Here is a 26940-nt window from a genome sequence, read left to right as displayed (position 1 = left end):
GAGAGAGAGAGAGAGAGAGAGAGAGAGAGAGAGAGAGAGAGAGAGAGAGAGAGAGAGAGAAAGAGGGAATCCTTCTATATACTTACACATGCTCCTCGAGGGCTGGTGTTTTGCATACTAGAGAATTTGCAGGTAGATCATATGATGTGCCTGTCCCAGTGGGTATGCATGCTGCCTGTCTAGAGTATATGCTTCTATTTCTATATGCTACCAATGTTTCTAGCCCCTACCCTGCCCCATGCCTGCTATAGTATAGGCTGCTGATGCTGAGAGATATGGATTTTGCCAAGGAGCTCACAACATCTCTATAATGGTGTCTTTATCAATGAGTGCTTGTGTGTACACATGTACATTTGCACTTCTTCCAGATACCCCCAAAGAGAGCATAGACTGGCTGCCTCTGCCTCCTCAGATTGGCCCCTTGTATAAGGCTCCTTTCCAAGTGCATGAGTTATAGCAGTTGAGCAGAGCTCATTAGCCTGGCATGTTCTGCACTGATGGGACAAAGAACATCTTCTCAGACAAAGAACATCATTTACCTGTTTTCCACACCCAACAGGGCTCACTGGGCTGAACCCGGGTTCTCTAGCTCAAAGGCTAGAGCAAGCTCTCAGCTAGATTGCCCTCCACCCTAGCTTTGACCCTGTGCTGCCACACTCAGTTCTTCCCTTGCAGCGTTCATCTATCCTACTTTAACCTTCCCTTGAGAGTGTATTTGAATGGATGCAATGCATATGTAGAAGTAATATTTCTTTACACCAGTCTTAGAAGATCAATTCTGTGTTTTCCCCCAGAGGAATAGAGCAAACCTTAAAGGCATCACCCTTGGGTAATCATTCATATCCTCTGAAGTGTGGCTCTGTGGCCTCTGAAGTGTGGCCTTGTCCTTAGTCTTGGGTTGCTCTATGGCCTCACTGGTGTGCATGACAGAGCATTTGTTTCCTCTGTGGTCCGTAAAACTGAGCCGGGATCTGCCATACCGTGATGACCTTAGGAGTCAATCTTGTGTGGATATCCTTGGTCACCCTTGACATGGTGGGGAAGGGGCACTTGTCAAAACAGGACTCCAGAGGGGGCAGTATGAGCTCACTGCAGCATGCTGTGAAGCATTGGAAGGTCTATTTTACATGAAATAGTCTGTCCTCTGGGACTCTGCATGTGTGCTTCAAGAATGAGATCTGGGTATTTGCACATAGCAAGGACTCAGAAGCCACTGTGGGAGCACTCGAGGTGGGGGTGTCTACAGGGGGCAAAGAGGTGCATGGAAGCCCCATGGACATGCAAAAAAGACTCTGGCTTCCCTCTGGACATCTACTGGTGGCTGTGGGGCTTGTTGTTCCTATAGGTTGGGGTGGACTGAACCTGTTCGTTTTTCTTCCCCAGAAGAGACAGAAGGAGAAGACACCACATGTCGATGTGGGAGCCACGCAGCAGCCACCTGTATGTGTGTACCGGTCTGCGTGTCTGGGAGTGGTCCTGTGTGTGGGCATGGGGATGATGTGGTTTTGTCCTTACCATGGACAAAGTGATACCAAGTGTAAATGTCAGTGCGTGCCTTGGTGTGTGGGTGTGTATGCCTGTTTCCTGCACATCTGTGAACGTGCCCCACTCTGCACCTTTCAGTGCGCTTCTATCAGTGTGTCTAAAGTATGTGACAAGTGTGTTGTTTGCTCTCGTGTCGGGCCTGCGAGTGGGCACGTGTTCGCATTGGCAACTAGTGTTGGTGGGTGTTCTGTTACATCTCTGTGTGGGCCTCCGTGAAGGTGTGTGTGGGCCCATGTGCATATCTCTTTAACAGTTGGTGGGTGTGTACCCACGGGCACGTGAGGGAAGGAGTGGGTGTCTGCCCTTCCAGCTGAGGAGCCCACGCCTGCGTTCTGTGTGTCATGTTTGTGTGTTCCTGCTGCCTTGTGAATGCTCATTAGGCCTCTGAGCTGAAATGCTCCACAGTTAGTTGGGGTGTCGACTGTTGGTGGTCTCTGAATATAGTCTTTTGTGGGTTTCATTAGCTGTTGCTTTAGGAGCCCACAATCCCCCTACCTTTCCTGAGATGCTGCCATTGTTAGAACATGGTGGCTGCTTGCCATGGTCAGTATCTTTGTTGGTCTCTGAATATGGTGCATCTCAGCCCCTGCTATTCCAGGCTAAAATCTGAGAGGTATGGAAAGAGGAGGAGAATTTCTGACCTTGAAGGAAGGGTCATTTGTGGGTACATAAGAGACCCCAGCTGATACCCTCAATCAAAGGAGTACCGGGGAGGGAAGGCTGGTGAGTCTTTTTACTGCTCGCTGGTCTTGGGGACACTAGGCTCAGTCTTGGGCTGATCCATCCTTACCAAATGGCTATTGCACTGTAGAGGCAGGGACTGAAGTGAAAGATACCCTATACAGGACTTGGAGGTACTGGTCTGACAACTTTCTCCTGTGTAGCCACTCTTCCCCTGGCATCTCTGTGCTTCTTGTCTGGGATCCTCCCATTAGCTCCTTCATCATGACCCCTGCTCACCATGGCCCCTGTAAAGCTGCCATCTCTGACCTCCACATATGCTACCAGGTTCTAACTGTAGCCCTTACCCTTTCTTCATTGTCAGGAGGGAGCGGAGGCGCCGGCACCACATGTCTGTGTGGGAACAGCGCACCAGCCAGCTGAGGAGGCACATGCAAATGTCTAGCCAAGAAGCCCTCAACAAAGAGGAGGCCCCGCCAATGAACCCCCTCAATCCACTCAACCCACTGAGTCCTCTCAACCCCCTCAATGCTCACCCCAGCCTCTATCGGAGGCCCAGGCCCATTGAGGGTCTAGCCCTGGGTCTGGGTCTTGAAAAGTGTGAAGAGGAACGCATCAGTCGTGGGGGCTCCCTCAAAGGGGACATAGGGGGCCTGACTAGCGCCCTGGACAACCAGAGGAGCCCCTTGTCCTTGGGCAAACGGGAGCCACCGTGGCTGCCTAGATCCTGTCATGGAAACTGTGACCCAACCCAGCAGGAGGCTGGGGGAGGAGAGACTGTGGTGACTTTTGAGGATCGGGCCAGGCACAGGCAGAGTCAGAGGCGAAGCCGGCATCGCCGAGTCAGAACTGAGGGCAAGGAGTCTGCCTCTGCCTCCCGAAGCAGGTCTGCCAGCCAAGAGCGGAGTCTGGATGAAGGGGTGTCCATTGAGGGGGAGAAGGAGCATGAGCCTCACAGCAGCCACAGGAGCAAAGAGCCGACCATCCATGAAGAGGAGAGAACCCAGGACTTAAGGAGGTAAAGGAGTCCTGGGAGGGCACTGGAGGGATGTAGTTCAGGGTTCTATGAGGAATTCTGTGATGGAAACCTATATGGGCCTCCGTTTTCCCTTTTATAAGATAGAGATGATGCCAAAACGCCATCTAAAAGGCACGGCTTAATTTAACAGGCAACTTAACCCCTGCGGAAACAATGTTCTATTCCAGAGCAGCTCGGCTGAGAGTGGAGCCTGGATAGATGGATAGATGGGAATCAGTCAGTGAGCATGGCCCATGAGTGTTTGCCTCACTGTGTCTGGATGCGGATGGAAGATAGAATATGCTGTCAGGCCTGCTCCTGTTCCTCCTCCCTTCCCTTTTAGCCAGGTGCATCCGCCACTCTAGAACAGCTTCTGAAACATAACCATCTCTTGGTCTTTATTCTCAGGACCAACAGTCTGATGGTACCCAGGGGCTCTGGACTGGGAGGGGCTCTTGATGAAGCAGAAACACCTCTAGTCCAGCCCCAACCTGAGCTGGAAGTGGGGAAGGATGCAGCTCTGACAGAGCAGGAGGCTGAAGGCAGCAGTGAACAAGCCCTTCTTGGGGACGTACAGCTGGATGTGGGCCGGGGCATTAGCCAGAGTGAACCAGATCTTTCCTGCATGACAGCCAACATGGACAAGGCTACCACGGAGAGCACCAGTGTCACGGTCGCCATCCCTGATGTGGACCCCTTGGTGGACTCAACAGTGGTGAACAGTGAGCACAGTCCCTGTTCTGTCACCCCCTCCCACCCAACTGGAGCTGAAGACAGCTGGCTCTGGGGCCCCTCTACTAAAGCTCTAACAAATAATAGAAAGGCGCTCCAACAGGACTAAAACATTTTTCACAGTCTTGAGACAGTGTTCTCCTACAGAGTTAGACTTCCCGCAACTGTAATTTTTTTTTATCCTGTAGAACTTGGTCCTGTGAGTCTTCAAAGTGGTTACATGTGAGCTTATAGCCAGTTACGTCCTGGTGTAACCAGATGGCATCCTTGTGATCTCTGGGAGAACTAGGAGATATCCTGGGGTAGACTAGCAGAGTGGGTCTTTCTATGGTTACTGCTCTGCTCTAAAGGCCTGCATCTTTGGAGGCCTCAGTGCCACCTATAATGGGATTCCCCTGAGATCATCCCTGCACTAACACTTTCTGACTTTATTATTCCTATCAATTCTCTCTCTCTCCTAGGAGCTCTCAGTCACCCTTTCCCATCAAGACTCTTTCACGCAGAGGTTAATCTCGAAACACTGACAGAAAACACAAGGGGAAAGCATTAAACCTACTACTTTACTGGGCCAGTACCCACCTTTCCCTGGACCACATTTCTCTCTCGCATTCATCTTTTCCCTGTCCTCACCCTGACCACATATTCCATGATGACATCAATCCTATGTCCAGTTCCTGTATTGCCTTACCCTAATCACTGCCTTGTACCTAATCTCTGCCCCAGCCCTAAATCCCTTCCCTGCTTTAATCCCATTCCTCATTCTGACTCGAACCCTGCACCTTTTCCCTTGTTACTCATTCCCTTTATTCTTATCCCCACGTGTCAGCCTTGCATTAATCCCACACCCTATAATCTGCCCCCTACCTATCCTTGCATTAATCCACAGGCTATCCCTGCCCCTACACCCATTTCTGCAGTAATCTCACTGCTGTCCTGTGATCACAGGTTATGGTCATAGGGTTCCATCAGAGCGTGCTTTCCTTCTCTTTCTATCTTCTGTCCTGTGACAGTCTCCTCATCTCCCTTTCTGCCTCTCTACCTCTGCTTCCCTTCCACTCTTGCTTCAAATCATCTGCCCTCTGAAACAACAGGTCAGCTTTAAAAAATTGTAAATCTCCCATGCCCCGTGCTTGCTGGGGTGTACTGGGGCATGTTTCAGGATTGCAGGTCCACAGCCACTTTTAATGTCTGTATGATTTTGTACTTTTATAAAATAAGAAGTGCTTTGGAGCCTCTTTTTATAAGAAACAACATTAGAGTCACCATCTCTCTGTTTTCACACTAGGGCTGGTGTGGGTCCTGCATCACAGAACAGTATGTGATAGGAAGATTTTAGGTGCTTAGCTATTAGAAGGTCCCAACATGGGCCAGGACCATAAAGGTACCATGAGTCTCAGGGTAGTGCCACTCCTTGGCCATAGGCACTGGGGGTGGGGTGATTCCCCAGGCTTTCTCTCCACACTGACAGCTTTCTTCCCCCCATCTCCTACTTGAGCACAGAAACAGAAAGTAGCCACCTGACATTGCTACGTGACCCCTGTCTGCTTCTTCTCCCCTAGCACTGGAATGCAGTCACAGGCATATATTCACATGAATATTACATTTCCATTTCTATATTCATCGTGCTGGAGAAGGTACAGCCAGAGAAGCTGTATGCCGAGAGTAATGGTTTCTTGAAATCTTCCACTGCAGAGATCTGAAGGTGTATAGGATTTCAGATTAGCTGTATGACCTTAGGGAAGGCATGTAGACTCTCTGAACTTCAGTTTTTTTTTTAATCTGTATAATGGGAATAATAGTGTATACCACTTAGGGGTGGTTAATATGAAAATTAAAATTCAATGGATGAGCTGAAAAAGAATGTGGAGTTGAGACATAATTTCTAAATTGTGAAAGCTTGGTAGCTGCAGCAGTGTGCTGTTTCGGACACTACAAAAGTTCAGCAATAAAAGGGAAGTAGCAGTCTCTAGTGAGACTACGCCGGGGCCTAGCAAACACATAAGTGGAAGCTCACAGTCAGCTATTGGATGGATCACAGGGACCCCCAATGGAGGAGCTAGAGAAAATACCCAAGGAGCTAAAGGGATCTGCAACCCTATAGGTGGAACAACAATATGAACTAACCAGTAACACCTGGAGCTCATGTCTCTAGCTGCATATGTAGCAGAAGATGGCCTAGTTGGCCATCATTGGGAAGAGAGGCCCCTTGGTCTTACAAACTTTATATGCCTCAGTACGGGGGAAAGCCAGGACCAAGAAGTGGGAGTGGGTGGGTAGGGGAGGGTCTGGGGGACTTTTGGGATAGCATTTGAAGTGTAAATGAAGAAAATACCTAATTAAAAAAATAAATTTAAAAAATGAAAAAAAATATAATAATAAACCCCACCCCACCCCCCAAAAAAGGGGAAGCTATGGTTCTCACTTCTATGACACAAAAGGCTGTAGCATGTAATGTGGGTATGGGTAGGGATAAGAAGTGGAAGACTTGAGGTAGTCCTCCTCTAGGGAGGAGTCCTCATTTGGAGGACTGATGCTGTCGGGTACCTTCCCAGATCATCTTTGGCATCCCCTCCTATCCTTTCCATTCTGTTCCCAACTGAAATGAAAAGCACAGCTGTCTGCGGGTTTCTGAAGATTCAAACCTTTCTGCTTGCAGTCAGCAACAAGACGGATGGAGAAGCCAGTCCCTTGAAGGAGGCAGAGACTAAAGAGGAAGAAGAAGAGGCAGAGAAGAAGAAGAAGCAGAAGAAGGAGAAGCGGGAGACTGGCAAAGCCATGGTGCCCCATAGCTCTATGTTCATCTTCAGCACCACTAATCCGTGAGCTATGCTCCTGTTGCATCCCACTATGGTACTAGGAGAGAGAGCCAGTATTTGAGCCAGACTGGGGTGATGGAGAGGAAGTAGGGAGCCCTGTTATCTTCCTGAGTCCTCCTGGCAGAGGGTAGCTAGAAAGGGAAATTTTTGGAGCCCAATAAGTAAGGTAGGGCATTAAGTTGAACAGCCTCTCATCTCTGTGTCCATAGTTTCCATGGTAACTAAAGACAGAATACAGGAGAAATATCATGGGAAAAGACCCTTCCCTGCTCTTTGATCAGCAGTTAGGATAAGGAAAATGAAGGAAGTCTCCTTGAGGATGTCTGCAGACATTCTAGAAGAGGAAACACTATGGACCCTAAGGTGGTCAACCATCTACTGGAGTTTAAAGGTTTGATGCCTCTGTTCTGCATATGGAGTTTAAAGGTTTGATGCCTCTGTTCTGCATATGGAGTTTAAAGGTTTGATGCCTCTGTTCTGCATATGGAGTTTTGGGAAGAGTTACCTCTCCCAGGGCAGAGGTAGAGGAATGAAGAAGGTGTGTTAGAGAAGAATCTAGAATGTTAGGTTCAAGAAATATGGAACTAAGAAAAGGGTGTGAGCCTTATGCCCTATAATTGGCATATAGATTGGCTTCTGAGACAGGAAAGCGACCTTCTGTGGCCACATGGGCAGGGTTCAGGCACATCTGTGGGATGGGAGGAAGCCGGGTTAAGATGCCAGATCATTAAAAGTTGTAGCATAGAATACAGATATTTCCATCAGAATAGTCAGGAAGCCATAGAAACATCCTCATCAGGGCATTTGTTTCTTGTGTTTCTTGGTTCTTTATGATTTCCTAGGCAGGTCCTGGTTTCATTGCTTAAGGGAGAAGACACCACGATGCATCAGAGGACACCACATGCCGCTGGGGATTGCGTAGTCTCACGTGGCTTTTCCTCTTGGCTCACTCATGTGTGCAGATAATGAATCTTGGCTTTCGTGACATAGCCTCTAACCAATCTGATTACCTTTCTCCACCAGGGCCTGAAATCAAGGGGTGGTGCTTGAGAAATTAAATTGCTCTCCCTGGTGGCTTCCTTTGGCAAGGGCCTGGCTAGCTGGAAGAGGCCAATGTGGGCTTATGAGAAGTATGAGGGGCAGGCATGGGAACAATGTAGGGCCAGCTCAACGGGGTGAGTTCAAGAGGCTTTTCTCATCCACAGGATCCGCAGGGCCTGCCACTACATTGTGAACCTCCGCTACTTTGAAATGTGCATTCTCTTGGTGATTGCGGCCAGCAGCATTGCCCTGGCAGCCGAGGACCCTGTACTAACTAACTCGGAGCGTAACAAAGTGGGTATACGGAGGGGTGGTGGGGGAGGGAATTTGCCAATATTCTTGATGCCCTGGGGTCTTTTCTATCCAGAGCTGCTCCCTCCAACATCAGAGGAGAATCAAGATAGGCTAACAGGAAGGTTTCTGGGGATGAAAAAGATAGAGAAGTTGTGCTTATTCCTCAGAGACAAGTATGAGCCATTTCCCACACCCACAACCACACCACTATTTTTAAGCTGCAAAAGCAGGCTTGACACCCAGAACTAGCTAGGCTTCTGAGAGGGTCCGGCTGCTATTGGAAGGTCTGGATGTAGGCTACGACATAGAACCGTAGGTGATGTGTGTGGATGCAGGGGGACTGTGAGTCTACCACAAGTCATTGACTCATCTCCTGGGAACCCCACAGGTCTGGAGAGAAAGTTTTATGGGGAACAATTCAGACCCTAGAAGTTAAGTTATGGTCAAAGGGAGGGAATAGCTTCTGGCCCACGTGACTCAAGCAAGCTCTCTGGTCCCTTTTTCCTTGTGTTCCCTTCTTAGCCTGCTATTGATAGTATGAAAAATCCCTCTCTGTGTTCTGATGTGGGAGTTTTTGGGAGACAGGGTCATGCAGGTTGGAATGAGTCAGTGGACAGGTATGCATAGAGCTTGGTGACCTTACACGGTCCTCTTTGTCTCATTCATGTGTGTCTTCCAGGTCCTGAGATATTTCGACTATGTTTTCACGGGAGTGTTTACCTTTGAAATGGTTATAAAGGTAAAAGTTTCCAGAAAAAAACATGGACTCTGAATTTCAGTTGTATCAATGGTCAGCTCCTTTAGTTTAGGGTCCTTTCCCAATAATGCAATCTCCTAGTCTGTGGCAATACCAAGAGAGCTTCTCCAAGCCCTCTCTCACCTCAGTGTTCTCAGTAGGCCATGGCTGTGTGGGTGTGATTAAATAATGTAGCTCTCTTGTCATGGCCTAAACAGGAGGCAGGTAGTAGGTGAGCATACAGCTTGAGCGTGGTGTAGTTCTGCACAGGCACTTCCTGTCTTATTCAGAGAACGTGTCTGGCAATGGGTTAGGGAGATGTCTTTCCAGACTCCATCTAACTCCAGCCACATTCTCTCCCCTCTAGACTCCGAACATCCCAACAGAACTTTCTCATTCCAAGTTTAACCTGTCTGGGGTTTCTACCCATCCATACAGGTGTGGCAGTGTTTGGAGCTCTGGGACATAGAGGAGAGGGAGATTATAACAGGATTCTGTAATGGCAGAGAAGTCTGGTTAAACCCTATATGACTTTGAGAAGGGGTCTGAGTCCTCACTGTAAACTGGAGATATTGTGTGATTATGAGAAGAGGTTTCAGACCTCATCATTATCCAGAGGGTTTGCTGGGTAATCTCCCTACTCCTCAGGTTCTGAGTTTGGCTATTGCCTTACTTAGGGTTTCTATTGCTGTGAACACACACACACACAGCAATTCTTATAAAGGTAAACATTTAATTGGGAGTGGCTTACAGTTAAGAGGCTTATTCCATTGTCATAATGGCAGGAAGCACAGTGGCATGCAGGCAGACATGGTGCTGAAGAAGTAGCTGAGAGTTCTAGATTTGGATCCACAGGCAGCAGGAAGAGAGAAAGAGAGACTGAGACTGGCTTGAGCATCTGAGACCTCCTCCAGCAACACCCTTCCTCCAACAAGACCATGCCTACTCCAAAATTGTCCTAGCTTCTAATAGGGCTACTCCCTATGAGCCTCTGGGGGTCATTTTCATTCAAACCATCATATCTATGGAGACAATAGCAGTAGAGCCCTTGCCATGAGGAAGGGAAGCTAGGTGTAGGTGTTAATTACACCAGGAGTCTAATCTATGATGGTTCAAACCCTTGTCCTGCAGATGATAGACCAAGGCTTGATCCTTCAGGATGGATCATACTTCCGAGACCTCTGGAACATCCTGGACTTTGTGGTAGTGGTTGGTGCATTGGTTGCATTTGCTCTGGCGTAAGTAGATGCTTTTCTGTTCTAGTCCCTTACCTTTCTTCTTCTGGTATCCCTGGTTGATTTGACCCTGTCTCCAAAGAGCAACACTCTGAGAGTCTGCTTACCAATAGTTCTTTGCAGAGGTCTTAAGGTCTTACAGTTCTAGTTCATGTGTCCTAAACAAAGAAGCAAGATTGAGGAGCATCAGTAGGAAGAAGGGAGAAGCCAGGGCATTATGAAGAATGATGCAGAGGCAGAGCAGAAATGGGGATCCCAGAATCCTGGTCATGGGGAAGAATATCCTGGAACATATTTGAGAAAGACAGATGCTTCCAGGAACATTTTAAAAACACTACCCAGACAGGGAAATGACCCAGCAAGTTGGATATCAGGCTTCTGTGCTCAATCTGTACCCTCTTCTACCACAAACAGGTTCCTTTTTGTCTGGTTAGCATGTAGGATTCCTCAAAACCATCCTTCCAGCCTTTTTGAACCTTGTCCTCTAGGCAAGACTGAACACACTTTTCTTCTGATTGGGCAGAGGAAGTATTTGGATGCTGCTTTCATTGATGACACCATGCTGCAGCACCGATGATCAGGAAAAGGAAAGATGTTTCCATAGCTTTGCCCTTCGCATCTCCAATGTGTTAGAAAACAATTGTTCTCTACTCACTTTCTCCACTTCTATGTCTATCCCATATCCACACTGGCAGTTAAATAGGCAGGGTAAGAACTAAGGGGTCAGGGGCAATGATGCCGTGTACAGAGGTGAGAGTTCCCAGCTGTGTTAAGTCTAAAATCTTCCAGAGCCTGGAAGAACACTGTGCCCATTGCTGCCGGAGCGGTGAGTGGCCCTCCAACAGAGCCAGAGTATGGGTGTGCCCCTGAGACAGGATGGTAGCAGAGTATTCATTGTGTCTTGTCCCAACCATGTGCACAGGAGAGTCATCTTTGCCTTCACATAATCAAATCTTCTGTAATGTAAATGTAGCTGAACTGTTTCCAAAGAGATTTCACAAAAGTGTGGTATCTCCCTACCTATCCAGATCCTGTGTGGGTTCTCACAGCAACATACAAAAAAAAAAAAAGGCAACCCCATCTCTACCAAGGGAACTCCCAGCTTCTCTTCCTCCTTGGCATGATTCACTAAGGTCTACTTTTGCCTTAAGAATGCCAACCTTGTTCGCTGTTCATTAAAGACAAATAAAATATGATCATCGGATTGTTAAAAGGTCCAGTTCTCTTTCCATCTCCTCAGCTCACTTGTATACATCTTTCATTGTTTCTCAGTAGCACACTCTGCCTGTCTTTGGGCAGTGGACAGAGAGAAACACATCGTGGGCAGAACTCACCAGCACTTTCAGAAGAACATAATTCACAGGTGGCAGGGCAGAAGTAGGAAGGGGACATGTATGGGGTCAATCTAAGCCTAGCTTGAATCCCAGCCCTTCTTCTTAGCAGCTTATGTCTTTGACCTATTGTATCAAAATATTAATATTCCTAACCTCCATCTCTTACCTTTTAAAATGGAGACAAAAATAAGACATGCAGAGTACTTAACACTGGGGCTGTTGGTGGGAATGATCAGTACATGTTAGTTTTTTGCTTTATCCTTCTAATTCCTCATGACATCAAACGTGGCAGCAGGAATAAACTATGTGCTGCTGTGGAATTTACACATTCAGTTCAAGACAAATGAAGGCTGGGCCAAGACTCAACTGCTTCCACCCAGCTACCTCTTCCCTACAACCCTTGAGCCTAAGTCCCTAGCAACCAGCTGGTGTAATGGGGTTGGAGGATAGGAAGTGGCCTTGAGGGGAAGTCCATGAATCTTGTCCTGTGCCCCAGTGTCCAAATGTTTCTCTTTGGGCTCTTTTGACACCAGTGTGCTCTAGGGTTGTCCTTGGCCTCATTTTCTCTTGTGCTCCTTGAGAATTGGCAGCAGATGGCTTCAGTGGTAGAGGCAAGGAGACCCTTAATAGCCCAAGTTCAGAAGACTCTCTGTTGTCAGGTGTACTACAGGGGACTCCAGAAAGCCTCCAGTTCCAGGGTTCAAGTTTGTAGGATAGATTATGAGCTACGATCCATTCTTTGCCTTTAGTGATATCTTATCTTGGACTTTATTTCTCTCTGAACTGTGCATGGTCCTTGCTCCTTCCCCATTGTTCTCTTTTGTTGTCACCCTTCCTAGCTTGCCATGCCTCTTCCCTTCCTTGTTTCTCTGCCTGTGAAGTGCCAACCCTTTTTCTTCTCCTTTGACCCTCATCACATTGGCTAAGGTCCTGGTAACGCTTCCTGGTGTTCATACGCCTATGAGTCTTAACTCTGTGCTTTCTCTTTCCTTATTGAGGGCCCCAGAGAATTCAGCTCTTCTACCACATATGACAGGATCCCCAAGAGTCCCACCTGCCAGCAACCTGGGTCAGAGAATGGAATGAAGTCACCAGGCCCATGATCTACATGGTCAGATCAGGCCAGCAGGGAGCCATATTTGGGGTTATCTGGAGACCTTTCAAGTCTCTATCTCCTTGTTATAACTTTCATTCTGGTGTCCTGTGGGTATTTCCCCAGTGACTGCTCACTGCCCACATAGCCGTTTTCACACCCCAGTTTCTCTCCCCCCCCCTTAAAACTTGAATGCTCCCCTAGTGAGGCTTCCACAAAAGCAATTGCTTTGTCAGTGTGAGCAACCAATGGAGGTTGCCACAGTAGCATCATATCTGGTTCCCCAGAAACCAGAAGTGCCTTATTATCCCTTCCACCACTGCCGGTGAAAGAAGCCAGCCCAATTCCCCAGAGCAGTGCTACTGACCAAGGGACAGACTCCCACTAAATACTCAGAGAATGCTGCAAAGTCCAGAGTCTATCTGCTGCAGAGATCTGCATCTCCCACCATCTTTGCTCTCTATAAACATTCATGTGTTGTATGTGGTGCCTGAGGAAATCTCTATTCAATGTACATCAAATGTAATATAACCCTGGCATTCTATCTGGAAACTTGGTTGACTTGTTAAAAAAGGGGTGCTAGGGTGTTTTTAGTGTGGGTATATCTGGGTTTAAAAATATCCCATTGCAACTTTTCTCTTCTTGCCAGTCCATTCTTAATTATAAGGTGCTTATGAGAACATCGGGTGCTCCTTCCAAGGCCAATATCTCCTAGAGAACCAGGGAGCTGGAGACTTCAGCAGAGATTGATAATAACTCCCCCTGAAACTCTCATCACACGATCCTGTTTTTTATTTTTATCCACATGGAGACAGATTTGTTTTTGGTCAATGTCCCAATGTCTTTTCCTCTTTGAGGCTTCAAGAAAAGTCTGAGGAATGACTAAATCTGTGAAACCTTTTGCCTTGCTTCTCTCTAGAAAGGGCACGTTTGTCTTCTCTGCATGATTGTCATTTTCTCCTGAAACACTGAGGCCTGCGGTCCTCTGTAGCTACAGTCTGTTGCTATCCTATCTACTCTTTGGCCTCAGGTGTGGGAAGGCAATGATGGCTATAGCTTCATCATTTCTAGATACCTGAACATCAAGCGCACACTTTAGGGCTCCCCTGCCTTCCAAACTCAGGGATATAGTAAGCAAGTCAGGGAACCACAAACTAGGTTACATCTTGAGCCTTAAATCTCTACTCTGAACCATGAATCTTACCCTTTCGATAGCCACTACATACAACATTTGACTTGCTTAGCAGAATTATATGAATAGATGAGCTTCTGTGTGCATTCTCAATAGGAAATTTGCAGCTATCACTGCTTGTAGCTCTAAACATTTAATAAAAAAAAAAAAAATGTGTCCATAGTTTTAGCCTCCACCTTCCCTACCTCCTATGTGGCAGAGTCAGGCAAGCTCTCTGGTGACTGATGCCAGGATTTTCCATAATTGTTTGCTGTTATAGCAGGGCATGAGGTGAGGTCAGGACTCCCTGGCACACAAGGGAATCTGGCCACACTTGGCCTGTCATTATTTAGTCCTTGGCCAGAAGCAAAACTATGAGTCAGCTAGCTTGTGGATGCCAGAGGGAACCAGACTGCCCATATTAGCTTTCATTGAAGTGTGTCACTTTCCTGATACTTGACACCCTGCCCTGGTGGCTAAGAGGTCTACAGTCTCTCGAGTGCACTGAGCACAAGCCACCGCAACTGAGCTGGTTCTAAGTTCATTCAGTGAAACCCATAGACACAGGCAATCTGAGATTTGGAAGTGCCTTCTGGGGCCCACAGCATTCATCCCTCTGGGATAGTTCATCTGTGGGGGGTTGTGTTTCTGAAGCTGAGGATACACATGTCATTGGAAAGGAGTGACTATTTGGAACTGAAATATATGTGCTCATTTACCCAGAAAGGCTTAGAAATCCCGAACAAACTTGTCATCAGAACCTAGCTCTTTACCTCCCCACCCCCCCTGTTTTTTCAGTGATGCCTGGGTCTAAAGTAGTTCCTCACATATGAGGCGTTTTCTTGACTGCTCTTCTAGAACCAAAAAGGAGAGTTTCCAAAAAAAAAAAAAAAAAAAAAGCTATTACTATACTTTGTTTTGAAGGGGCAAAAAAAAAAAAAAAGGACCTATTTACTACAGAGCCAGATATTGCATCCAGTTCTCTTTCTCTTACTCAGCTTGAAAATTGCATTTAGCCACCAGGTAGCCCATTAACTGTGAATTTAGAGCTTTTGTTGCAAAGGAATTGGAAATGTCCAGCAGTGAGCAGTTAGGATGCTGACCCTAAGAATCTGGTTTCTCAAGCTACTTCATCTAACTTTGTGTCTGGGTCAGGAAACTAAAGTTGATCAGCGCTTGTACCTGCAATGGGGATTCTCATTGCTGTATTCTATCCTGCTGGCCTAAAGATAGGAAGAGGGGGGGGGGAGAAGAAAAGAGAAGAGAGAAGAAGAGAGAAGAAGAGAGAAGAGAGAGAGAAGAGGACACATGGAAGAGAATTTCCATTTTACTTGTTCTTGTTATTAAGGTCCAGAATATACCAATGTAGCACACCTGAAATTGACATTGCTAAGAAGCAGTCCATGGGATGTTTAGTTGTAGACATCCTATGGGTGTGAATTCTCAAGTATTTCTGTTTATCCACTGCTCAAATTTAGAAGAGGGTATGTTGTAAGTGGGACCTCATCCAACGGACACAGAAATAGGCTAAATGGAATAGTCCAATCAGGGGTCCCAGCTCTACCCAGTTGTTGAACCAACCAGACCCATATGCAAAAAAGCACCCTGTATAGGAAGTGAGACTTCATGGCCAAAGGAAAAGCCTGGTTTTGTGAGATTGGTGAAAAGTCATCATAGTAGCCTTCATGCTTAAAAGTAGGTTGTAGAGCTCTCAGGATAGAAGGTTGTATAACAGGTCCTAGGAAGTTTCTGCCAAGATTGTGTGACCTGCTAAGCATCTGTTCAGTCACAGGACACAACCTTACCGTATAAATTAGTCTGCAGCTGAGGAGAGGCACTGACTAGACTTCAGTCGGCAAGGCCTCCCTACAAAGATGAAGGGTCATTGGTTATGTTTGGAACACAGGGACTAAAAAGAAATACAAATCAGGTCACTCTCCTGCAGTTTAAATAACAGAACTGCTAGCAGACAGATGCACTGCTGCCTCCTCCTGCTGCTTGGTGCTTGGACAAAAATACCTTCCAGTTGGAGTAGAGTGATGTGTATTCAATGTATTAGAAGTTCACTGAGGTCAATATGCAAGGAAGAAAGGATTAGGCACCAAATACTTGGCACAGGATGAGTTTTGTGGTTACAGAACAAAGATGACAGGGTAACTCTGGATCTAAGGTACATAGGTGACCAGGAGAGATGCTGGGGTAGAAGAGAAAAATCCTCAAAAGGCAGCAGCTAAGAGTAAATGGTCAAAGTGCTGAATTTCCTTTCTGCATGCAGGCAGCTGAACCTGATTTCTCCCACAACTTCTAGAAGGACAAGTAATCTTTATTTTGTTGCTAACATTCCGAGAGCCTGGTGGTTAGAGCGCTGGCTGATGTGACTCACGCACATAATGAGTAAATAGCAGAGCCAGGTCCTGAGCAAACTCACTGTGTAGAATTCAAGTTTACTGCCTTTTCTGGTATGTTAAGCTCTCTCCTGCCATGCTGCGGTGGCTAGTTACAACCTATTAACTTCCTCTGCAGATCCTTCAGTCTTCACCTAGGTCAGGGAAGGCTTGCAGGGCAGATGGAGAAACGTATCCATAGGTCTATCTATCTTGATATTGTACCTGTACCTTTTCCTTCCCATCAACAGTCTCTGCACTAGTGAAGGGGAGTAAAGCAGACAGGGTAATGGTTGAGCTGAGTAAATACTAATCCCTGTTGCTGTTCTATAATAATCCTCAGTGGTTCCCATTTAAAAGACGTTCTAATGTCCTGGGCAGACTTGGGTCTGAATCTTCCGTCTTAGCTCTCTTTACCCCACGAACTTCTGCTTCCTTACATGCGAGTGGAGATGAGAAACAACTACATTTGGTCCTGTGTGGATTAAATACGGTAAAATATATCTCATGTCCAATACAGTACCAGGCACTTAAGTTGAATAATCAGTGGTAGTTATTGTTGCCTACCAACTAATGGTCCAGGCATATTTGCAGAGTAACTGACCTTGTTCTAAACTTGAGACTCTGCCTCCTGGTTTGTAATCTTTCGAGCCTAGCTCTTCCCACAAGAAATTCTCCCAACAGCCCTCTGCTGCTGCCTTTCTATCACATAGAGGAGGATAGAGGCCATGATACTTAAAAGAAGGAGGGGCTCTTCAGAACCCAGTGTCCTTGTTCTGCCCATTTTTTAGCAGAAATCTGCTGGAGAGTAACATCCTTGGAGGAATGAGGACCCAGTGAACAGGATGAAAGTAAAGGCCTAATGATTGCTCATGACAGAGATGGGGGCAACTTGGCAGCTGAACTGGGAAATTCTCCTCTTACACTGATGGGGCATGGGTAAACAGGGTTTTGTTATTCTAAAGAGCAAAGAAGTAGAAAATAAATGGTAAAAAAAAAAAAAAAAAAATGAGTGGCCCCACTGTGTCCCAATTAAAGTGAGACCAGGGCATCCTAGCATATGAAATTATCTTAAAGTCCATTTTAAACCCATTAAACTTCATTAAAGAGCTACACAGTGAAAAAAAAAAAAACCTCATTATACAGTTAGCAACGAAGATTAACACCATTATCAAGTTATCAAGTGAGGTGGGGTTTTTTTTTGTTGGTTTTTTTTTTTTGGTTTTGATGTTTTGTTTTGTTTTGTTTTGTTTTGTTTTGTTTTGTTTTGTTTTGTTTTGTTTTGGTGGTGTAGGGGGTGGGTTGTAAAAAGTACATGAACTGTTTACACAACACTCTGCCCTAAAGTGCCAGCAGAGCATCCTGTCTTAGACTGGCAAAGCATCGTCTCTGCAGCTCTGGCTTTCACAGGGGATTTGAGGGAAAAGTGCTTTCTTTGGCTTTGTCTGGGTGTAAATTATATATTTTAGTTAGTGATGGTGAAGTTGCTGAAGTTTTCCTTGACTCTGTTATTTTATTTTATGTTTACCTTATTTCATGTTTTAATGTTGATTTATTGTGGAATTTTTGTTGGTGGTGTTTTGTTTTGTTTTGTTTTGTTTTGTTTTGTTTTGTTTTGTTTTGTTTGTTCTTTGGTTTTTTTTGTAGCAGGGCGTCCTGTAGCTTGGGCTGGACTTGTGGGGTGATGTTGCCAAAGATGACCTTGAGCTCATGGTTTATTCTTTTTCAATCCTCGCATTTCAAATTGCCATTTTCAAATCAGTATTGACCCTATGCTAGTGACTGACAGGTTGGAAAGGATGCTCTCCTCAACACCAACTCAAAACCATGGTTTTTGTTTTGTTTTCTTTGCTTTGCTTTGCTTTGCTTTGCTTTGCTTTGTTTGTTTTCTGGTGCCAGGAATTGAACTTGAACCCTCACATATGCTATGAAATTATTGTGTTTTAGTGGTTCCTATGCAGTAAGCACATTAGAATTTCCCTTTGTTCCATACCATATTTTCTAATCACTGTATATATACCCTAATGTGTCAAAAAATATGGAATGTTGGTACATTCTAATATTAACAGCTAGGTCTGTCAAACTATACTTGGCCCATTCTGACTCCCAAGACCTGAGCAAAGATAACAGTCAGACATAGGCTTCAGGTTTTAAAATTGGCTATTAATTATTCTGTATTCTTTTAAACAGGTCACAGATTTTGTGAGCTTTTCTCATTTTCCATTAATTAATTTTACATCCCAGTCACATCCGCCCCACTCTCCTCCCAGTCCCATCTTCGACCCCCTCTTTCTCATCCTGGGATGGGAGAAGTTCTTGGGAAGATTTGGGGGTGACCCTCGCTGAGACTCCTAGCAGGAGATATGGGGCTTGAAGTAGCCATCTCCTGTAACAAGGTAGGACTTACAGTGGAGGGAGGGGAACACCAACATACCCACAAAACCTTCAAACTATAAGATGTGCAGAGATAAAGATGGAGCAGATATTGAGGGAGCGACCAACTAATGGCTAGCTCAACTTTAGACCCATTGCTTAGGAAAAGAGCCAACCCCTAACACTATTAATGATACTCTGTTTTGCTTGCAGACAGGAGCCTAGCATAACTGTCTTCTGAGAGGCTTCAACTATAATCTGATGGAAACTGATGGTAATCAGGAGGGTACCCCTTCTCTGATTACCCCCAGATACCAACCCACCCTAGCACATCAAGTCAAATCAGGACTAAGTGCATCTTCTCCCACTGAGGCCAGACAAAGCAGCCAGCTGGGGAAAAGGAATCCAAAGGCCTGACATCACAGTCAGAGTCAGAGATGTCCCCCCACCCTACCCCTGCTCCAATCATTAGGGTACCCACATGAGGACCAAGCTGCACATCTGCTACATTTGTAGGGGGCCCTAGGTCCAGACTATGCATGCTCTTTGATTGGTGGTTCAGTCTCTGTGACCCCCCTCCATGGGCCCAAGTTAGTTGGCTCTGTATGTCTTCTTGTGGTGTCCTAGGCCCTTCAGGTTCCCCCAATCCTGCCCTCCACCTCCAACTCTTACACAAGACTCCCTGAGCTCTGACTAATGTTTGGCTGTGGGTCTCCTCATCTGTTTCCATCAGTTTCCATCAGATTATAGTCGAAGCCTCTCAGAAGACAGTTGTGCTAGGCTCCTGTCTGCAAGCATAACAGAGTATCATTAATAGTATTAGGGGTTGGCTCTTTTCCTAAGTGATGGGTCTAAAGTTGAGCTAGCCATTAGTTGGTCGTTCCCTCAATATCTGCTCCATCTTTATCCCTGCATAAGTTATAGTTTGAAGATTTTGTGGGTATGTTGGTGTTCCTCTCCCTCCACTGTAAGTCCTACCTTGTTACAGGAGATGGCCACTTCAAGCCCCATATCTCCTGCTAGGAGTCTCAGCGAGGGTCACCCCCAAATCTTCCCAAGAGCTTCTCCCATCCCAGTTCTTTGGCTTGTTCCAGAGATGCCCCCTCTACTGATTTCCCTTCTCTCTCCCAGATCTCTCATCCCCCAACTCCACTTCCCCTCCACATCTGATCCTTACCCTAGTGCCTCTCCCCCATCACACACCCAGTTCCCTGTCCTTTCTCTCCATCCACTTCTGATGTCTATTTTATTTCCCCTTCTGAGTTAGATTCAAGCATTCTCCCTTGAGCCCTCCTTGTTATTTCACTTTTTAGGGACTGTGGATTGTAGCATGGTTTTCCTGTACTTTATGACTAATATACACTTATAAGTGAGTACATATCATGTTTACCTTTCTGGATCTGGGTTACCTCACTAAGGATGATATTTTATAGTTTCATCCATTTGCCTAGAAATTTCATGATGTTGCTGTTTTTACTAGCTAAGTAGTATTCAATTATGTAAGTACCACATTATATTTATCCATTCTTCAGGTGAGGGACATCTAGGTTGTTTCTAGTTTCTGGCTATTATGAATAAAGCTGTTATAAGCATAGTTGAGCATGTGTCTTTGTGGGGATGTTGGAGCATCTTTTGGGAATGTCCAGGAGTTATATAGCTGAATCGTGAGGTATAACTATTTCCAATTTTCTGAGAAACAGCTAAACTGTTTCCCAAAGTGGTTGTACAAGTTTGCACTCCTGCTAGCAATGGAGAAGTGTCCCCCTTGCTCCACAACCTCATCAGCATGCGCTGTCACTTGAGTTTTTGATCTTTAAGATCTGACGGGTGTAAGATGATTCTGACAGGTGTAGGATGGCATCTCAGAGTTGTTTTGATTTCCATCTCCCTGATGACTAAGGATATTAAACATTTCTTTAAGTGCTTCTTGGACATTAGAGATTACTCTGTTGAAAATTCTGTTTAGCTCTGTACCATTTTTAATTGGGTTGTTTGGTTTGTTGGTATCTAATTTCTTGAGTTCTTTATATATTTTGGATATTAGCCTTCTGTCAGATGTAACCTTTGTAAAGATCTGTTCCCATTCTGTAGGCTGCTGTTTTGTCCTATTGATGTTGTCCTTAGCTGTGACAGCTTAGCTTAGTTGTGAAAGCTTTTCAGTTTCATGATGTCCCATTTATTAATTGTTGATCTTGGTGCCTGAACTGTTGGTGTTCTGTTCAGGAAGTTTTCTCTTGTACCAATGCAATCAGGGCTGTTTCCCACTTCCTCTTCTTTTAGATTTAATGTGTCTGGTTTTTGTTAAGGTCTTTGATCTACTTGGGCTTGAGTTTTGTGCAGGGTGGTAAATTTTGTGTTTTATCTATGTAGAAGAAGAAAGTAATGTTGGTCATGCTTATATGAGGTAGCTTCTATGATCTCTCAGAACTTTTCATGTGCTATTGGATGTAAAGGCTTCCGGGTTGGGCTGGGATTAAACAGAAGGTAAAATCAAGAGGACGGTGCTCCTAGACTATATGTCTGTATGTCCATCTGCTACTCTGTCCTCACATCTTAAGATATTCTCAGGAAAATGCCACCTGATAGAAAGAGACCTGTGTTGCTGTATTGGTGAATTCATAGATCACATGATTCCATCATTACTTTCATTTGTGTGCTTATTGGATTGAGGTCTGTCTTCTCACACTTGATCTTAACCAATAAAACAATGAGGTCTGTCTTCTCTACCAGACTAGCTAATCTTCCAAAATATTAGCCAGATCATTTGTTCCAGTAGGAATAAGACCTGTCAAGGATGGAGGATTCCATAGATGCTCATTACATTACATTTCTGTCCTCTGATCATTTAGAATTTTTCACATTAAAGATCTCAGGTTATAAGTCCCCGATTTAATTCCCAGATCCCTTGGCTTTTGAAGGATGGTAAGAATATTCGTCTCAGTGTTGAAACAGAGATAGCTTTTCTTCTAAGAGTGGTACAGCAAACAGTTTACAATGGAAGCTTCTCATATAATTGCAGGAAAAGCAGCTTTTCTATACCACCGTGATAAAGAAAAGTCCTTTTCCTTGTTTGAGTGCAATTTAGTGATATTGGCTTCTGAGTTTTGGAAAGACATCAGCATGCCCCTGTTTGGTTGTAGTTACATCATCCCTTGTCAGGTAAAGCTATTCAATGCTACTGTCACTTGAAATGCCTTTTCTGAGAGTTTCTGACACAGGGCAGATACCATTCCTCCTGCTTGGCTCTTATAAAGTAATCAGAAGCATATTTTGTCTTAAGATTCTTAAGGAACTGAAAATACAAAAGCTTACATTTAGAAAAGTGTCATTAATCCTGACCCCTGGAAGACAGTACCAGCCACGGTACTTTGAAGGCAAGTCCTGATACTGCTTTCAAAAAAAAATGTTTGCAATGTGGGTGGAAAAGGGCTTGTGGAGCATATGGTATTCTGTCCTTCCTTTCAAAAGCCCTGTGGATTTGACAAGACTGTGGGCGGGATCCCATGGTCCTCTGCTTCATAGCCTGGCATGGCTGTAAGGGCTTCCCTCCTTCCTTAGGTTTTCTGACTATCCTTTTTCTCCATCTTTTCCCTTCCTGCTTCCTGGCTGGATCCACCATAGGAACGCTTTGGGGTAACTATGATTTTTTTTTATTTTGCTTTGTTTTGTTTTGTTTTGTTTTGTTTTTAAGTAGAAGGTTAGGGGACTAGGTGGGAGGAGGGAGAAACTGAAAAGAAATTGGAAAAGACAGAGCTAACTCAATGAGAAAGGAATGTTGAGTTTATATGAATGGCATCTTTCCATTGAGAGCCAAAAGCTTAAAACTGAGCAGTTTCCACGCCTTCTTGGGAAGTGACCATTCCTGTTGGTTTGGGTAGGATTTGGCTTATATGTTTCTCTTACATGTTTTAGGTAGATGTGCTTAAAAGGCAAAATAATTTATTAAACATGCCAGAGCTTTTAGATGTGAAAGTCTGTATTAAATAAAAATACAGATATTTGGGTTACCTTTCAAAATGGCATGCACATCATCACCTTTGACAAACAAGGAAACTTAGAATTCTATTGGTATAAAGTCAACATGAATGGTTAATTCATTAATTTCATGCCTTTTGTCAAAAGGAAACTATGACTTCCCTATCTGAGTCTGGGCATAGCAGGGCCAGTTGCATGCTAAATCAGGTGATCTCCATCTGATGTTCTTGGGTCCCCTCTCCAGTGAGTGTTAACATCATAGTCTGGGTCACTGTGAGGACAGAAGCAAGCCTGGTCTCACTATTTAGAGTCTTATTTCCCAGTATGTACGTGGTTTTACAAATTGTAGCTATTTCAGTTGAATACAAAGATCTCAGGGGATATGCAGGGAGGGAAGAAAGAGATCTTTATTAAGAGAAAACACTTTTTGAGATGCTGCATAACAAGTATCATTACCCATAAGATCAGGAGAAAGGTGGGTGTGGCCTACAACTTGGGGCTGCTCCAACTGAGTAGTTCTCTGAAGCCCATGGCTAGGTACAGAGTTTCTGAGATGGAAATGAATGCAGGAAAGGCCAGCCACACATAATTGGAGTGTGGGCCACGGTTCTGGCAAGATGCCTATGCACATGCTTTTTCTGAGGTGGCAGCCTAGCCAGCGAGAGTGGTGTGTTCCCCACCAGTCTTTACTCCATTCTCCCCACACCGGTGAGCTGGGAGAAGTAACAAGCCTAGACTTCTGGATCAAGTTTCCCAATAAGACATGCTCACAACTGTTCCCTTTCCAGGCAACAAATATCTTAAAAACCTGCTATGGGAAAGGACTGAACTGGGCTCAGTGGAGATCCATAGTGGGCCTCTGGTCATGGTATCTACTTGATGTTATTTCTTTTTTATTTAGCAGTTTGGTATTATAGTGCATTAAACTGACCACTAGAGACATGAAGCAATTATTAATATATGTGCGTGGAAGTTGGTGTGTCCCTGTGTGTTCCTCTACGTAAACACACAGACATCCCCTTTTTTATATGCTCACATCCAAGTAAATACAATAGAAATTGAAAATGCCTTAAATAGAAAATGCACTTATTACAGTTATGGGCATCTTATCACCTTAATAGCATATTACTAATACTGCAAAGTATTAATCTTTACCCTCATGATTTTGTGGGTGACTAGCACCACTGACTGCCTAGCCTTGCAAGAGAGTTTCTCTCTGTATACTATTAGGCTGTGGGGGAATATCCCAACTTGACATCATTTATATTGAATACAATTTACTGTTGCACAGTCTGAAGTTGTGAAACCATAAATTGAACAGTTGTGAGCATGGATGTGCATATATGGGCATATGCATATTGATGTGTGCACATGTACAACTAGAGAGTGATTTAAGACTCCTGAAGCATCTTTGAATTGCCCCTGAATAAGCTCTACACTGGCCTGGTTTTTGGCCTCTTGTCTACTCTTATCTCTGCATTTATTCTGTTGTTATTAATGCAATACTGTGGCTTCCACTTCTGTTTATCCCCTTTCCAAATGACTCCCTGGGATCCTCTCTCTACAGAACCAACAAGGGGAGGGATATCAAGACTATCAAGTCTCTGAGGGTGCTTCGAGTTCTGAGGCCACTGAAAACCATCAAGCGCTTGCCCAAGCTGAAGGTAATGTTTCCAGAGTTTTCCCATCCAATACCCTTCTTTCATCTTCTCCCTTTAGCTACAGCTGGCTAGCCTTGGCATAATCCATTCTTAGAATAGCCCCTTTCTCTCCCTTGGGGATTGATATTTTTTTTTCATCTATTGAAGCCAAGGTCTTTGATTCAAAGGAAAGTAACTAACATCCCAAGAAACTCACAGGTGAGAGTCTCCTTCTTCAGCCCAGACCCAGTTAGTTTTATCCTCCCTTGAGTGGCCTGTTATCCAGGAAGAAGACTATATGGCTTTGTCATGGATTGTCCTGTGTCATTAAAGAAGAAGTCACAGAAGCCCTCTGTATTAATGGTCTGTGTGCTAGGGTAGGCCGGAAAATCTAGAGTATTTTTCTTCAGTCAGAGTTTTAGAAAAGCTTACACAAATATTTCATATATTTTAGATACAAACAGGTAACCTAAGGACACATAGTCTATTTATGGCAGAAACGGAAAAGAAATGGGGAAGTGAGTTACCCTGGATAAACTTCTTATTGCCATGTCCTGGACAAAAATAGGTATCTTTTCCATAGGGCTTGCTCTCCATTCAAGCTTGGCACCTTACCTAACTCACCCTCCTCTCTTTTCCTCCCCATGTATAGTGGTTAATAAAATCTGAAGCTCCATGGGAGAAAAGATCCTCCCCTTCTTGAATTCTTGAGGACTTTCAGCTTCCAGTGCAGAGCCTTACAATCTGATTTAAGTAGTCCAGACCACCCAGCCAGTAGAGCAAGCCCCCAGCCCCAGCTTCCAGCCCCCAGTCCCCAGTCCCCAGCCCCATCCTCCTGGGGTACACAAGGGTGCTTCCTAGTAATCAGATTTCATTATCCATTTGCAGAATCCATGAGGCTAGCATAGGACTTCTCAAAGAGTGGCCATAAACCACCCTTGTCTGAACACTGAAAATCTTCCTAAAATTCATCTATCTGTCCACATCAGCACCACTGACTGTGAGAGGGGCCTAAACTCTGGCTCTTAAACCTGATCAGTATATACTCCATGTGTAGGGACTGGCCATGAAGAAGAACCTGCACGAGAACTAGGTCCAGCTCAAGGATTTTGGAGTGACTCGGAGCAGAATACCTATTCTTAGAATTTCTTGCACCCAGAAAATGGAGATCTGTATACTCTACATTTGTAGTATAGACAAAAGAGCTGCCATGAGCCAAAAACCCAGCAGTTACTCTGGGAGATGAACTACTCTCCTCTGCATGCTATGGAAGACAAAGCTGTGAGCTTATTTCTCAGAATTCCCATCATTTCTCGAGTTTCCCTAATTGATAATGTATGTCATCTGTTCCAAGGACAGCATACAATTGTCTTGGTCTCAAATCATCACTTCCTCCTCCAACCTGTGATCTGCAGAGAGGAAGCAGAATAGAGTAGGGTAGGGTAGGGTAGGGTAGGGTAGGGAAGGGAAGGGAAGGGAAGGGAAGGGAAGGTGGAATGGAAGGGGAAGGGAAGAGAGGGAAGTGGAAGGAGGGAAGGGTAGGAAAAGGGGGAATGGAAGGGAAGGGGAGGGGTGGAAAGGAGAGAGGAGGGAAGGGGAAGGGAGGGGAGAAGGGAAGAAGGAACGAACAGGTCACTTCTAAAGGGGTCCAGACTAGCTGTGACATGGTTTTGTTTTATATCATGCATGTAGATTCACAGGGGTAACTTGGTCTTTAAAGGTAGTGGCTTCTTCCCTTGCTTTCCTCCTTCCCCTACTGGATCATGACATTCTATGGTGTCATATCTCCCTGACCACCCTCCCACTAGCAAGCCACTGGCTTAGGCCTATCAATCACTACTCCCATGAGTCCCATCTGGGGCTCCAAATGTGAACTTCAGTGCAAGTTCCCATGGGAACAGAGGAATGTGCAACAGCTTGACAGGAGCAGTCCACCCCTAAAGAATGTGGCCGTGGCCTTCATTATTTCTTTTAAAGTGGGGAGCACTGGCTCCTCTCTTTGTTAATGAACAAACAAAGCCAGACATGAAATGACATAAATGGCTCTGATCATTCCGCAAGTCTGTTGTGTTGCTCCACCTTCTCTGCAGTGTTAAACTAATTGATCCAGACACACTATACCCAGTGCTGTGAAGCAGCAACCACACAATTGCAGTACCATTGTGAGCCCAGACTCTCCAGTGAGCTAACCTCCCAAAGCCCAGAAAATAACCTAAAAATGGCCTTAAATGTATCAAACTCTCATGGAATTCCTCGTGGCATTGGAAATAGAAGGGAAGTCTCTGGAGACTCTCTGTTTTTGCATGCAAGCTGAAACCCTTGTTTCTACCCACCCAGCCTCATCCACAACACAGAGAGACCTCAATCTGTCCTAGAGTGAATGTTGACCTTCCCCCTGAAGGCAATGAGTGTGCAACTAGAGGGCAGCAGCATGAAATGATAGAGCCTGATGTATGTAGTCAGAGCTAATACATGAACTTATGATAAAATACTGAGGTGACCAAAGGTAGTAGCATGTGACAGCCCTTTGATTCATTTAGAAAGGGAAAAGAGAGGATGGTACATAATCAGTATGTAAATAAATCTGTCACCAATAGGTTCAAGGTAAGGAAAAAGCTATTTAATGGGTAAAGTGGTTTAAATGATCTTATTTTTAATTTTTTTATTTTTATTTTTAATATTTTTATTACATATTTTCCTCAATTACATTTCCAATGCTATCCCAAAAGCCCCCCATACCCTCCCCCACACTTTCCTACCCACCCATTCCCATTTTTTTGGCCCTGGCGTTCCCCTGTACTGGGGCATATAAAGTTTGCATGTCCAATGGGCCTCTCTTTCCAGTGATGGCTGACTAGGCCATCTTTTGATA

At 45.0% G+C, this 26940-nt stretch overlaps 1 protein-coding gene across 9 annotated transcripts in view; it reads left to right on the top strand.

The window, feature by feature from the left end:
* Positions 1–26940, top strand: part of Cacna1e (calcium voltage-gated channel subunit alpha1 E) — a 486129-nt gene that overhangs the window by 403279 nt on the left and 55910 nt on the right. For 6 of the 9 annotated variants that reach the window (XM_029476855.1, XM_029476841.1, XM_029476827.1 and 3 more), the window contains 9 exons: positions 1384–1440; positions 2591–3244; positions 3653–3966; positions 6633–6795; positions 7998–8127; positions 8807–8866; positions 9995–10101; positions 22075–22086; positions 23996–24092. In XM_029476855.1, coding sequence (XP_029332715.1) covers positions 1384–1440; positions 2591–3244; positions 3653–3966; positions 6633–6795; positions 7998–8127; positions 8807–8866; positions 9995–10101; positions 22075–22086; positions 23996–24092 — 1594 coding nt within the window. The remainder of the gene's footprint in view (positions 1–1383; positions 1441–2590; positions 3245–3652; positions 3967–6632; positions 6796–7997; positions 8128–8806; positions 8867–9994; positions 10102–22074; positions 22087–23995; positions 24093–26940) is intronic. The other 3 variants (XM_029476834.1, XM_029476850.1, XM_021159517.2) reach the window with 1 other exon arrangement.

Source organism: Mus caroli, chromosome 1 (genome assembly GCF_900094665.2).
Source record: "Mus caroli chromosome 1, CAROLI_EIJ_v1.1, whole genome shotgun sequence".
Classification (NCBI taxonomy): Eukaryota; Metazoa; Chordata; class Mammalia; order Rodentia; family Muridae; genus Mus; species Mus caroli.
The sequence above is the reverse complement of the archived record's forward strand: the minus strand, read 5'-3'. Positions and strand labels throughout refer to the sequence as shown.